This window comes from Cupressus sempervirens, chromosome 4, assembly GCF_028749045.1.
Source record: "Cupressus sempervirens isolate cs-2001-9-10 chromosome 4, ASM2874904v1, whole genome shotgun sequence".
Taxonomy (NCBI): Eukaryota; Viridiplantae; Streptophyta; class Pinopsida; order Cupressales; family Cupressaceae; genus Cupressus; species Cupressus sempervirens.
Window position 1 is genome coordinate 744813722 of NC_143121.1, and position 15152 is coordinate 744828873.

The following is a 15152-nucleotide window of genomic DNA, read 5'->3' on the forward strand; positions in this document are numbered from 1 at the left end:
ATTTTGCAATTTTTTGGTTTTTGGATATATTTATTCTTTTTTGACTTTTTCCAAGTGCAATAATAATAATTAAAATGCTTACACAAGAAAGGAATTTCAAACAAGAATATGGATACCAACTAAAACTCTCATTGCAATTAAGTAGTAAATGCAATTTTTACAAACTTGTCTATATAGCTTGAACCCAACATTGAGAACATGGAGTTATGTAAGGCGTAGAGGTAACTGCAGCAAGAGTAGTGGTCCTCACGCCATAATCAAGAGCTTGCTGTCCAAACATGTAGTAGCTAATGCAGATGGAATCGCTGCTAAATATCCCACGCCAAACCTTGATTGTAATTGCTCCAACAATGAACTTGGACATTGCCTGTAATGTCGCCGTCACGGGTTAGTCAGGATTGATACTAATTTACTAAATTGTAATACTCATAATAGGCATTTCTGTTATCAATGATGTTATTATTTGGATTTACGATTGGAGGATACAAAAGTTATTGAGGTTGCCTAGACACAATCTATAGACTCCCTCAAAGTTTACTGGTCCAAGTTCGTTTCACGAAGATTTACAGAACGCTGACCCCTACTCTCTATTGGGATACCACAAGATTGGATTTATACAAGCCACTCGATCGTAACATTGTACACTTTGAATCATAATTCAAATGGTGGTAATATTGGAAATAATCTCATTTAATTATTTGTGCAAATAATATTAGAGAGTCTGTTCTTAATAATAATCTGAATATTAATTTATTTATAAGCATACATTTAGAACTGATTATGTTCTAACAAATAATAATAATGTTGGAGACTATTTCTTAATAGGTATTCATATCAATTTTTAGTATTGTTTCTAACAAGGAATTAATTACATTTTTCATATTCTCTTAAGTATAATTGTGTATTTATAATTCCCTTAATACCTCAATGATGGTGTCACTTTATAAAAACTTATGTATATAAATGTTTGTATTTGTGATGAGCCACCGGTTTGGTACAAGTCATTATATGATGTTCATACGGTACCCACTTTGGGGTTTCCACATGAGTGCTTTGCAAAGAAGTAGAGAGGTTCAAAACAGTCCACCACCTTTAATGGCAATGTAAGTAGATGCCTTTTTAATAATGTGGTTTCAACTTATAATTTTGCCCATAAACAATGGGGTCGAATCACCTGCATATTTCACCCTTTTTAAAAATGATTTTTGTCATATATATTTTTTGGTGCATTGTTTTGGGGTTTATTTTATACCCCTACTCTCTTTACGATGTGTGACTAGTTTCCACATCGATGTTAGTCCTGTGTGTCCCCTTGCACAGTCTGATAGGGTTGTTTCATTTAATAGTCAATGTTATTAAAATTTGCTAAGGGTTTAGTACTTTTTTATTAATGACACTCATTTACAATACGGATATTGTTTATTTAGTTATTCATTAATCAAATATTGTTAATTTATATTTGTTTGTAATATTATTTTAATTATTCAATTAACATTTAATCACTATATATATATATATATAGTCATTTCGTTTATATATTCTATATATATATATTTGTTATTAATTTACTTATCTAATTTAAATGCTTATTACAAACTGGGGTTTCAATTATGATTTACTATTACAGGAGGCATTGCATTGTCTCAAGGGGATGATCGCAGCATGTTATTTTGCCCTTCAGCGGCAGTGTAAATGATCACCAAATAGTGGGAAAGGGGCATACAATAATATAGAAGAAATTCCCTCACTTATGCTTAAGCTTCAATGATTAAATTCATACCAGAAACCCTTTGTGTAGATGCCAACTTTCAGACCAAACAACCTATCAATTTATTATACAACAACAGCAACAAATTAATGGATAATCAGAATCAAATTCACAACAGTATTCACCGTATATTGCAATGGCTCAAAGTGCAATAGAATGAGGAATCAATCCTCTCAGAATTCCGATGCCAAAACCCTCATCAACTCATGAAAATGAATAAAAAAACATAAGGCAAGAGATGGTCCGTTTTTCTCCAAGAGCCTTCTTTTATAAAACAAAATGAAGTGTGTCTTCTCTCACACTTTTCACTTAAAGATGCTTCTCGCACAGACTTCCAAATTATAACATTAAAATTATAAAGTTATTTATGAAGATCGTCTTAATAAACAACTTATAACATGAAGCTCCATTACTTGACCCGACCAAACATTGATGATGCCAAACACCAAGTGCCTTCATTGCACTGCTAAGAATAGTAATCACCCACAATTGACTTACTATAAATAGAAAGACAATCAATAGAGACCCTCAAATCAAATTTGTCTGACAAGGGTTCCAATGATTGTTTATCGCATAGGGTAAGAAGTTCAACACATGTATAACACGATTCAATTCAGAACAGGTATTTTATTCATGTATGCACTTGCAGATTATAATCCGATTACAATGACTACAATGATCTATCGATGATTCCAAAGTCCATCTCAGACGTGTACATATACCTTTCCAAAGGGGTGACTAAAGCGTCACGCGCCCATTTGGATACTAATCTACCCGTCGGCTACACTATACATTTTACCGACAACATCATCCCCCCCAAAAGAAAAAAAGTCATCTCCGGACGACAATTACAAAATATTTGAGACAAATTAACAACAAAATACATTAATTGACTAACTACAACAAGATAAATCTACTTCTGCCACATCACTTTCATGTTTGTCTCATGCCTGCACCAAATTGGTCTCCAAACCACATTGCATCTGTAGCCTCTGCTAACACAATACTGTCTCCTTAACTGACCTTGATAGTTACCCATGCCGCTTTCTCTGTTTCCAACTCTTGGGTACACTGAGCCAAGTGTCGCCGTACTGCCTTCAACTGGATGATCAGCTCCTCCCGAGCTTTCTATGCATCCACCAAGACGGCCTCACGCCCAAACACCTACTCCGAGTGCCACCTCTGACACACAGACACTCATGCCTACTGTTGCGGCTCTAGGTCTCATCAACTGGTCATACTTCCCACGACTGATAATCTGCAATGACTGGGGGTCTAGGGGGCAATGCCCCTAGCAGGGTCGAGGGGCAACGCCCCCGCAGGGTCCTGGGGCAGCACTCTGAAACCCACACAAAACTACATGGAATACACTATTTCTGTCATTTTCTTCTGATTCCACACTTTTTCTGGCAACTATTTATGTCTACCCTTCCCTTTGGCATCATGCGTTACACATTCTGAATTGTTTCAATCTGTCGTCATTTTTTTTTTCTTTTTTTTTTTGCTCTTCCACTTCCTCTTTCCTGCAAACTTGCTTTGTGAATCGGCTACAACAATTCCTCTTCCTTTCCTGATACCCTTCGTACAGCTGTCCCAGCTTCTCCCTTTCCTTTGGTCACCAAATCTATTTGAAATGCTTTCTGATCCCACTATACGGACTTTATTCTTCATGAGCCTTCAGTATAGATACGCTTGATCTCCCAGGGAAATTATTTTCCAGCCGTACGGCTTCTCCTCCTTCCTAGCTTGAGACTGTGTTTCAAGACGGCTTCAAATATCTTACATATAACGCATACATTCTTATAGCCGTACGGACCTTCTTTCTTCCTCCTACGTATAGCCTTGCTTCCTCTGGTCCCCCAATTTGTACGGATTCAGACCGTACGGTCCTTTTGTAATCCTTATTCCACCGTATGGTATGGTCTTTTCCGCTGGAGGTCATACGATCTATCTATGTTCCGTACGGTACAGTCTTTCTATCTTCTGTACGGCCTTGCTTGCCCCCTCACCAAAGCTTCAAGGCCATACAGTCATCTGGCCCGTACGGTCATGCTTGTGTTCCTATTTAATATTTTATTTTATTTAACATATGTTATTTTTGGGCCGTACGATCATCTAACTAAGCCGTACGGTCATTTAACTGCCTCCATTTTTCTTTTTTAAGGCCGTACGGTCTTTTCCTCCAGACTCTTCTTATTTTATGACTTTATTAATTTGCTTCTCTTCTATATAATCTCTGCCAAAGCCGTACAACAAACTTCTGCTTCCGATTACTTTAAAAATTTGCCTCTTAATGCCTTTACTTTATGCTTCATTTTATCACTTCGTACTTTTACATTTTCTCACTTGACATTTTAAAACTATATTCAACTTTAGTATTATACATATATACATTATTTACAGACATCTTTTCTTCGTTCAATTATTTGCCCGCGGAGGATCCTTCCTTTCCCTATATATTTTCAACTTCGATCCATTTACGGCATCTAGTATTTCTTTTCCGTCTAGTGTCCACAATTTAATTGCTCTGTTATATCCAACTTCCCGTATCTTGTATGGTCCAACCCATTTAACTTTAAATTTTCCAGGCCTTATTTCATTTCGTCCATTATACTTCAGTACCAATTGATTGGGTTGAAAGTTGTTCAATTTTAGGTGCTTGTCGTGCCACGCCTTCCTCCTTGCTTGTGTAACTTCGATGGCCCACTGCGCCTGCAACTGCCGCTTATCGAGTTTGTTCAAATTGTACAGTCTCTCCCGTAAGCTCTCCATGTCGCCTAGTTTATTCTCGATCGCTATCCTTAAACTTGGTACCATGAACTCTGTCGGCTGCCCCTTCTGGCCGTCAATGACACCTCCACTCCGTACTGCTGCAACTTTTATTGAACCCTTCCTCTTTGTTTCCTGTGCAGACCGAATGATATGTCTTTCTTGCTGCCGACACCTTTCTGCTATATCTGTGGTTCGACGTAACACTTTCTTTCTACGCAGTCGTACGGTGGAATCTTTCCTTCTTCGGGGTTCATACTGTATGTTTTTTCCTTCAGCTTCAGCCGTAACCGCCTTTCCTTCTTCTGCTTCTCTATATTCCTTCGGACATTCATTTCCTTCTTCTTTCTTATCTTCATCAACCCTTAACATATTATAACTTGGAAAGACCTTATAGTCTTCCATTTGCCAGTGTAGCAATCTATTTACTGAATCTAGGTCGTCATCAGTTGACCCTCCTTCTAATCTCAGCACCCCTTCATCACCTGGTTCCATCCTTCTTTTCCCTTCGTCGTCATTCTCACCTTCACCTTCTGAGTCCGACGACGCGGCTTCTTCTCCTACCATCTGTGTATGCAAATTGATTATAAATCTCCTACCTCCTTTCTCCATTAACAGGGTGTTCCTTTTCCAATCATGCTTTACCTTAGCTTGCACCAGCCACCCCCGTCCCAGGATGGTGTCGTACCCTCTTCTCTTTAATGGAATGACTACAAAATCCAGTAAAAATGGTTGTGTCCCAATTGTTACCGGCTGCGCCATCAGAGTGCCCAAGGGTTTTATCCCATGTTGATCTGCTGTAAGTAACTAAAAGGTGGGTGGCCATAGTGTTGGTTGTCCAAGTTTTATCCAGAGATCTTCCGGCATCACATTCACTCCCAATCCTCCATCTACTATTGTATCCGTTAGCACCGTACCCAAAATGCCCATCTCCACCACTGCTGGGTGTCTACCTGTCGTAAGTGTTAGTAACATCAGGTCTGTTGCTGCTGCCGTGGTTGTTTCCTTACTATCCTTTGCTTCCTCTGTCACTCTCGGGGACGGTGTCATATTTATAATAGCTGTACGCAACTGTGGCATGGTGAGAAGATCATTTAATTTAATTGGCACTTCCGTTTGCATTATCTGTTTCACCATGTTTTGTTCCGCCAAATTTCTTTTCGGAATTTCAGCAGTGTCTTTTACTTGTGACTTCTCCGCTCTCATTTGCTTTTCTATCTCTGTTTGGGCTTTTTGTAACCTCTCCTTTTCTTCTTCTGCATTCGGATATTTTGCTTTCCTCGCCTGCTCCCTCGTGATCGCCAACACGTTCTCATCACATGTTTCAATACTTAATAAATTTACGCCTTGCTTTGGACATTTTGAATCTTCATGGTCCCCTGGACCACACCATCTGCACAGTAGCTGTGGTGCCTCCTTCGCAGTACAGTCCCTCGTGAAGTGACCCCAAAGATTACATGCTCGGCACTGTATCATCGGTCGTCCACTCGCATCATATTGTATTCTACCCCGGCCTCCATTGTTATTGTTATTGTTTCCACCCCTTTTGCGTCTATTGTTATTTCGATATCCACCTGAAGTTGCATCATTGCCCGCGTTGTTGCTATTGTTCGACGCTTCCTGCGTTAGTAACACCTGCTGGTGTCCTTTTCCTTTCAAGTTAAACGGGCACTCTTTCAAGGAATGCCCCGCCACCTGGCAGATGTCACAAAACTGCTTCTTCAGGCATGAACCCTTCGTATGGCCATCCTCCTTGCAATCTGTGCACCACAGTTCTCCTTTTATTGTATCCGGATTTTTTTCAAATTTTTGAATTCTTTCATCATCCGAAGCATGTCTTTCTATAGCGCTTTCACCTTCTTGTTCGATTCCTCATCACTACTACTACTTTCCGAGGATGAATCGTCTGAATCAAAGGATTTATGCTTCTTCTTACTTGTCTTTTGTTCACTTTCCAAATCCATGGCATGAGTATATGCATCGACGTACGACGCCGGTGGTACAATCTTCATTTTCTTTTTAAGAGCCGGTCGTAGCCCTTCCACGAACCACCGTTTTTTCAACCCATCCGCTAGTTGACTCTCCATCTTTTCGATCAATTCTTTCAGTCGCCTGGCATATGTTCGGACTGTCTCATTATCAATTCTTTCAGTCGCCTGGCATATGTTCGGACTGTCTCATTCTTTCCTTGTTTGGTGTTGTAGATTTCTGCCACTATTTCATTATCATCTCGGAGTAATTTGAATTCTGCTATAAATTCTTTTTTAACATTCTCCCATGTATTAAGTTTTTGAGGACTAGTGTCAAAAAACCAATCTATCGCCACACCTCGTAGGGTCGCTAGAAATTGTCTTACCCAATCATCCTCATCCGTCACACCATTTGCCGTCCATATGGTTTCACATGTTTTACAATGTCTGACAGGGTCTGCTGAACCATCACCGTGAAACTTGGGTAACTTTTCTTTAGGGCCAGCCATTGGTGATTTTGAGGTACTTGTGTACCCGCGCTATTCTGAGCTCCTGCGCTATTCTGGACTCTTGTGCTGTTCTATGCTCCTGCGCTGTTCTGGACTTCTGCACTGTTTTGTGCTCCCGTGTTGTTCTGGACTTCCACGTTGTTTTGGATAACAGTCTTGTTCCCAACAACTGTGTTGTCTAGTGAAAAGTCTTCAAGCGACATTCTATTCTCCACCTATATCCATTCGTCCAGTGTATCGGGAATGAAGAGATCACTCCACACTCGTGCTCCCTCGGCACTCCAAGCCATGCGATTTGTTTACCTTCCGTTCGGACACTCTCCCCTTGGTGTATACAGGTTAAGGAATTCTTCCCTTGTTTCCTCCACCAAATTCAAGCGTTGTTGAGTTTCTTCCAGCAATTCCTCAGCACTCCTCAGCCTGCTAGGTGAGTGCACTCCCTCCGTTTGTGCCTCTTCACCCCTTTGGTGCCCCTCGGCAATCTGCTGAAGTCTCTGCCTGCACTCTGTTTGTTGTGTTAAAATTAAAATTTCTTTTGCTGTACTTAGTTCATTTTTATCTTTTACCTTGTTTCGATCCTTGTTTGGCAAATTCGGCATTAATCTTCATATCATTTCTTCGTTCCACGTACGTCTGGCAACGACGCCAAATGTTTACCGCATAGGGTAAGAAGTTCAACACATGTATAACACGATTCAATTTAGAACAGGTACTTTATTCATGTATGCACTTGCAGATTACAATCTGATTACAATGACTACAATGATCTATCGATGATTCCAAAGTCCATCTCGGACGTGTACATATACCTTTCCGAAGGGGTGACTAAAGCGTCACGCGCCCATTCGGATACTACTCTACCCGTCAGCTATGCTATACATTTTACCGACAACAATGATGAATTGACCATGTCTAGCTATTGGAACCTACTAAAATGGGGACATTACACTAATACTCTCATCATGCGAGTCACAACTCATAGTGATACCCACAACATCCTCCATGCTTGCCTTGTCATTAATGCCCTCTATAGGCTCAAACCTAGGACTGCTATCATAAAAATAAGATGCTATATCATTAATGACTACAATGTTGTCTGTCTATGTAGGGCTGCCATCAATGGCAGCTATCATGTCATCATCATTCCCATGATTATGAGCTCTTGTCTCATGAAAATGTTGAGACTTAATGCAACTGTTCTCTAACCAATCAGGCATAACCTCATGACTCTAGGAAGGACCTCCCTCATCCTATTTGTAAAACAAACTAGTGGTTGCCCCACTAAGCGAAGGCTCAACCTCCATATCCGCCTTCTTTAATTGCTTCTTTTTCATGATTAAAGTCATTTAAACTAAAACTAGTTTTTTCTCCACAAACTAGGAATCCAAAATCTCTTGGTGTTGTAGCAGCCGTAATATATTTCTATTATAGTTTTGATGAACATTATTGTAGGCCTGTATAGCACGCTTAAGCTCTGGCATGAGACCATATATGGATTTTGTTGACCTTATTTTACCCATCATTTACACAAACCCTCTGTTTTTCTATGCAAAAACCTCACCCGCAGGATGGTAGGAAACTGCTATGATACCACTGTTAAAGAACCTAGCTCTTATGCTGAAGAATTCTGATATGCTTTGTGAAACTGATTGTTTTGCATTTATTTGGTTTTTGAAATATATGATTTTTTGTTTTTTTTCAGAGTTTGAAATGATAACAATGCATAGAAATTAAATTCAATTACAAACTTTGCACACAGAACTTTATTCTCTGTATGAATGTAGGCGAATATTTACAATGCCAAATATCTAATTGATGCAATACACTTTATTTTTAGAAATATTAAGGAACCTAGTAAAGCAAAATATAACATTGATATCCTCAGGATGATTTGCAGCAACCCAAATGCAGACCAGAAGTTGATGTGATTGTTGGCATGTGACACGTGGCCCAAAAATAGCCAAATTTGAACCCTCCAATATTGACGCAGCCTCTATAACAGTATGCAACTCCTCCAAGAGACCCAATGCTGCCAAGATAGGGTCAATTGCTTCCCAAACGTGGCTGTCATAGAATCACTCAAACTCTGCCCTTAATTTCAAACTGTGATCAGCCCTTCTAGCCATCCAAGTACCAAAGAGATATGAGTAATCTCTAGCACAAAATGTTCCCCCAAACCCTTGTTCAAATTGCAGCATTGAAACCAAACTAAAAGCACATTTCATTGGCATAAGGAATAATCAATTCAAAGTGCAAACTCCTCTGAAAATAATTAATAATTCTTTGAGAAACAAATCTCTCAAACCCTTTAATGCCTTCAAATTCACAAAATAGCATAAGCAATAGAATGAATCAATCTATGTTTTATAACAAATTGAGCCAAGAGGCTTCTTGTTTACACCAACGGCTAGTAGCTTCTTCCATACACTTTTTCACTTAAATGCAAACTTTGCTTTTGGTTGCATATTTGAATTTGAAATAATATAAAACAAGAGCTCTTGATGACCTAGAGTCACTGCCTTTTGTGGATTGCATTTGTATGCAATAGAAAATAAAAATGTTATACAAATGTTTATCTTCCTTCAATTGAGAACCGGTGGCAAGATTACAATTTGTGCTGGCAAGATTACAATTTCTGCATGTCAAAAAGGCCAACGCGTGTCATGAGGTTTTTTAATGAAAGATTAATAAACATGCTATAGTTTTTTCTAAATCTAAATAATGACATTATTAACTAAATTTATATAATAAATTGTAAAGTTAGTAGATTAATACTACATTATAAATTTAAAAAAGTAGTGGAAAGAGAGAAGAAAATAATGTTAAGAGAATAGTAGAATACTAACACTCTGATTTTAAAGTACAAAAACATAAATTGAAATAATGTACAAATTTGAAATTAAGTAAATGTATATGATAGGACAATACTTTTAAACATTTAATTAAGAAATGATCAATTTTAGATTGCAAAAACACATATTATTAAAAGAAGAAATTAAATTAGATTGAAAAATGGCAACATATCTCATACATATATTTTCTAAAGTCTACAGTAATTTACTAACATATCTATATAACATAAATTTAATAACAATTGTATCTAAATGTGATATGCAAAGACTTACTTTTGGTTTCAACTATATTATTAACTAATAAATAAATTTATAAATAAAAACCAAATAATTATTATAAAATAAACAAAACCAAAAAGAATGTAAATCAAGGAAGCATCCCGACAAACCACAGTCTAGTTTATCATGCAGTTTTTTTCTCACACTAAATTGGATTTTAATGCGCAAAAAGTGATTTCTCTTAATTGCTTTGTGACTTTGTCTTCTACATCATTGCAGAACTAAGAATTTTCACATAAAATGTTGAGAAGGTAAACCCAAGCGTGGAAAGATGTGAATACATGTGGAATTTATAGATGTATGTGAACTCCAGGTGAGATGGGAAACTGCTGAGTAGACCATTGAATCGATAATGCTGTTGTAAATTGTTTCAAAAATTTATGTTGTTTTGAGGCTGCCAAAATTAGCGAAAATGTCATGCCAGTTAAAAAGTGTAGCACTGGCTATCCAGCCTTATGGATGCATCTAATGCTATGCATGTCAGCCAAAAATAAAAGATGCTGTAAAATGCGCTGGTTCTAGTTGAGGTTGAAGTATTAATTGCGGTGCCATTTTTTAAGAAAAGACAGTGATTTCAAGAATTTTTTATTTCAAACTTCTTTGCAATATGATGCAGCGCTTGTCTGTTCATTTCGAAGTCCAGGCTTCCAAGTCTCATGGACCCACATAATTATAGACTAATTTACCGTCACTTATTTAGAATCCTGATTTTGAAATTCAAGACTGCGGTGGCATGTTCATCAGAGAAGGGGATTGCTTGCCCTTCAAAAAAAAGGGCGGAAACATGTAGGAGGAGAATAGAGCTATGCCCAGTGAAGCGTAGGAAGTGGAAATGCTTACATGAAAGCAACCCCCACCAGCAAAACTACTATTGTCAAATTTGCTATTTCACTCACTCCTGCTGCCCACCAGATCTTTTTAGCTTGTTATTCACACAGGATATTTCCTCATACTCTTCCTGTTATGTTCCTCTCTTTTCGGCTTGCTAAACTATGTACATAACGAAATAAACTGTGATAACTGACAAGATTGGCAATTTGGCATATTTTTTTGGCCCGCTGCAAATTTAAAACTCCGTATTTCCAAACACTGTGTAAATAAAATGTGAAGTGAAGGATGAGTGAACATTATACAGTTGTACTGATGTTTATGAAAATGCGAACTAGGATAACTACCCCGGCGAAAAGCACCTCTCCTCCATTCTTATCAAAGTGAAGAATTTACAGACATAAATGACCAGACGGCAGAGAAGCTTCATGGTAAAAGGCTTTGGATGACTAAATTCAGAATCCAGAAGTCGGGGGATCTTTCCATAAACTCACAGATTTGGTGGATCTTTCTAGAGACTCGCAATTTTTTGTGACATTTTTTGAATTCAAAAAATATATAAAACCCCAGGAAAATTAAGATGAACCAATGAAAAAAAAGAAATTGTTGAGTAAAAATTAATTTAAAAATAAATCTCCTTTTTAACTTTAGAAATGAAATACTTTTCATTATAAAAATTAATTGAGAGGGGGCAGCTGAAAACATTAGTTCCCTGCCTACAAATAGGCAGGGACTAATAATAATCATCTCAAATACTTTAATTAATTCCTTGGCGTAGGCTTTCATGAATTGATTGAATCAATCACTCCTTCCAATGATGACTCAATCCTCAACTTAAGTGAAATTGTAAAGTTAAATTTTAATGTTATCACAAGCCATTTAATGATTTAATAATTTAGCCACTAAAATAATAACTCTCAAAATAGTTATCCTTTTAATATACTGTCTGAAACAGCAGTCACACCTATTGTTTCCCCACATGACCAAATGCACTTTCCAAAAATAGAAAGTGTCCCTCTCAATTATCACCGAACTTACCATAAATAGTAAGTACATGAAACTAAGCCCAAATGAAGTCCAATTTGAGTCAAATGAAGACCAAACTGGAATGTTCTGAATTATGGAGAAGACAAGACCCTCCCATAACCTAGCCTCTACCTCAGAAGTCCCTCTATCGACAATAATTATCCTACAAGGGTCAATTATAGGCTAACTGCACTACACTACAAGGAAGAAATAAAATGGGGACATTACATGGTACCATCTATATTCAAATCAGACATTATGGGAGCACTCCACACGTCTTGCAGAAGTCTGACATCTTGAGAAAATGTGATTTTGCACAAAGATTGATGTCTTATACACTAGGAGTATTCATAATGGGCTAGAAATCTTGTTTTGGGCTATTTTATTAATTTCTGTAACTTTGTTGGTAGTGCAGAAATAACTAAACTAAGTTGTTTTAAATGGATGTATGAGAGGTCAGAATTGAATGCTTGTTGTTTGAACTTCTCTTTTTCTTGCTGGTGTGCTTTTTATCTGTTTGAGATGAATTATTAAAGTCCTTTATTTTTTGCAAGACATTTTAAATTTAGACTGCGATGGACTGATAATAAAGAAAGAAATAAAAATCTCATTAAAAAATGACTACATATTGGTTCATCTGCCAAAAGTTTAAAATCTGCAAATAAGCCTGTATGTCCATTGGTTTTCATTTTTCATAGGTCTCATACTTCTGTTTCTCTTAATTGTTTGGAAGTATCACAAGAATGTCATGTGGGAATCAAGAAGCGAGCTTGTTTGACAACAAATAGTATAAACTATTACGGCCCTTATATTGTTTCTTATTGTATATTAATGGCCTTTTACTTTTGTGCTGAGTTCTAGATTTATGTGACACACTTAAACTTAGCCTCTGTTTGATTAGTTTCCGTGTAAACACTTCCTACAATGACCTCTTACAATGACTTACATAATGGATTGACATTTCTATTGTCTCTTTCCTTTCTAGGACAGCTCATTTCTTCTCATACTGATAGTTGCTACCCATATATTTGAGCTCTAGCTATGTGATTTTAAGTATTTATGTATTTTTGGTATTCATTAACATAAAACATGTAAGGAATTTCTTTGCAGCATTATTGGACATGTGGCATATACAGGGAAGCATCAATGGATCTTTGTAGAGAACAATGGTGATGGTTTAGGAAATCCCTTTGGAGGATTTAATGACCATTTACTGCTTGAGGTGAGAATCCAATACCGGTGTAAGATAGATGTGCATTGATTACTTCATTATCTATTGCAAATCTTAAAATTCTGAATGCTCATGGATTCTTAGTTTGATTGTAATTCAGATCATATGAAGATATCTTATTTTTGGGAAAATATTGTTTTCTTAGTTTGAGAAGAGAAAAAATGTAAGTAAAATGTTTTGTCATAATTATAAAGGTCAGGATCATGTACATTAATAGAACTACAAAGTTTTTGGATTTGACCACATAAGTTTGTTTTACTTTGTTAGAAGTCGGCATTGTATAAAAAGATTAATAGCATGAACTGAGCTTCTCATTCCATTTTCCTCACACACCCACGTGTGTTAAGAGGTGTCTTGTGACTTAAATAAACCAGTTACCATCCTATGATCACTAGAATGAACTCATAACCTCAGAAATTTTGGGTAGAGCTAATTATACTATCTAAGAATCATAGCACATAGCAGAAGTGTTTTGGAAATATATGGTGTGCCTTTTATGACATCACATTCAATTATATTACTTTTTGATACTTTTGCTACATTTAGAATGAAAGAGTAGTGAAAAGAACCAATTTTATGCTCTGTACTTATGTGACCTTCCATGACAAACTAAGTGTGAATAATTGGAGTTCATTTGTTGACCTGCCTTCTTGTGTGCATCTATCATTCTGAATTGTTTCAGCAAGAGTGCATAACAATAACAGAATCCCTTATTCAATTGTGTTTTGTATTTTTCCCTGATTCATAACTAATTATTGCAGCCATTTGATAACTGTAATAGTCCTAAAATTGTTAACATTTCAGTTAATTCGTTATTAGGGTAGAACCCCTTGTCAATCTGCCCTTTATTTGACAGTTTGACATTTTGTCAAACACTGTTTATCCATACTGCCATAACTGGCAATTTCCATACATGGAATAATAATAGAGATGGTAGTGCGTACTAGATATAAGAATTAAATATATCTTTAATAGTTCATGAATACATTATAGAGAAGAAGGTGAGAGTCTAGCAATGATTATAATTTACCAAATCATACCATGCATTTTTCCTTGGCAGTGCGAGACATATTTAAAGGACCTGGCGGTTGCCAAGAGGGACACAATTTTCAACCGATAGGACAACTTTGAAAATGATAAGAAACTTAATATGGCCAATTAATACATTGATGGATAATCAATATTATCAAACATAACAATACACATTTTATGCCGACTACATCCCCCTGAAAGAAAAAGTCGTCTCCCAGATGACAAGTATACATCAAGTAATATTCAAAAAGAATAATGACTAGAGTATAGATAATGACTTGTACTAGGCAAACTCAAAGTTGTAGTGTACTTCAAAGATAAAATGGGGGTCTTTGAGCAACATACGATATTACCTTTGTTAAAGTATATAGCTTCGGTCAGACAATCTCTGTTAGTAATGAATCTGAATTGATATATATGCATATCAATATACATCAATTTGATAATTCAAATTACTCTGATACTGATTTCTGAAAGTAGCCGATGCTCACACTTATATATTTCATTTGTATAAAGTTCAAGTTCATATACATCAATATGATAATTCAAATTACTCTGATACTGATTTCTGAAAGTAGCCGATGCTCACACTTTTATATTTCATTTGTATAAAGTTCAAGTTCATCTCATATTATATCAGCATGACTGGAGACACGAATCCTTATTTGACTTCTTATACATTATTGATTACGTATGGATAATGTGTGGGCAATGCATGCTATTCTAATCAGTGCTTATGGAAACCGATTCATATTAATATTTGCTAAGAGATATGTTAGAGCACGGTGATGAATGGTCATGACTCTAATTAGAGTCATGCCCTTTCACCCCCATACCCTATCATAGAATATACATTTGAATATGAATTCATTCTTGCTGCATATGGAA

At 36.7% G+C, this 15152-nt stretch overlaps 1 protein-coding gene across 12 annotated transcripts in view; it reads left to right on the plus strand.

Annotated features, from left to right (window-relative positions):
* The window catches only part of LOC149563505 (transcription factor EMB1444-like), a 187038-nt gene that overhangs the window by 80223 nt on the left and 91663 nt on the right, over nt 1-15152 (plus strand). For all 12 annotated transcript variants that reach the window (XR_016364075.1, XR_016364072.1, XR_016364073.1 and 9 more), the window contains exon 4: nt 13112-13223. Coding sequence is in view for 8 of the 12 variants with exons in the window: in XM_089826725.1 (XP_089682851.1) it covers nt 13112-13223 (112 nt within the window). In the remaining 4 variants the exon portion in view is untranslated. The remainder of the gene's footprint in view (nt 1-13111; nt 13224-15152) is intronic.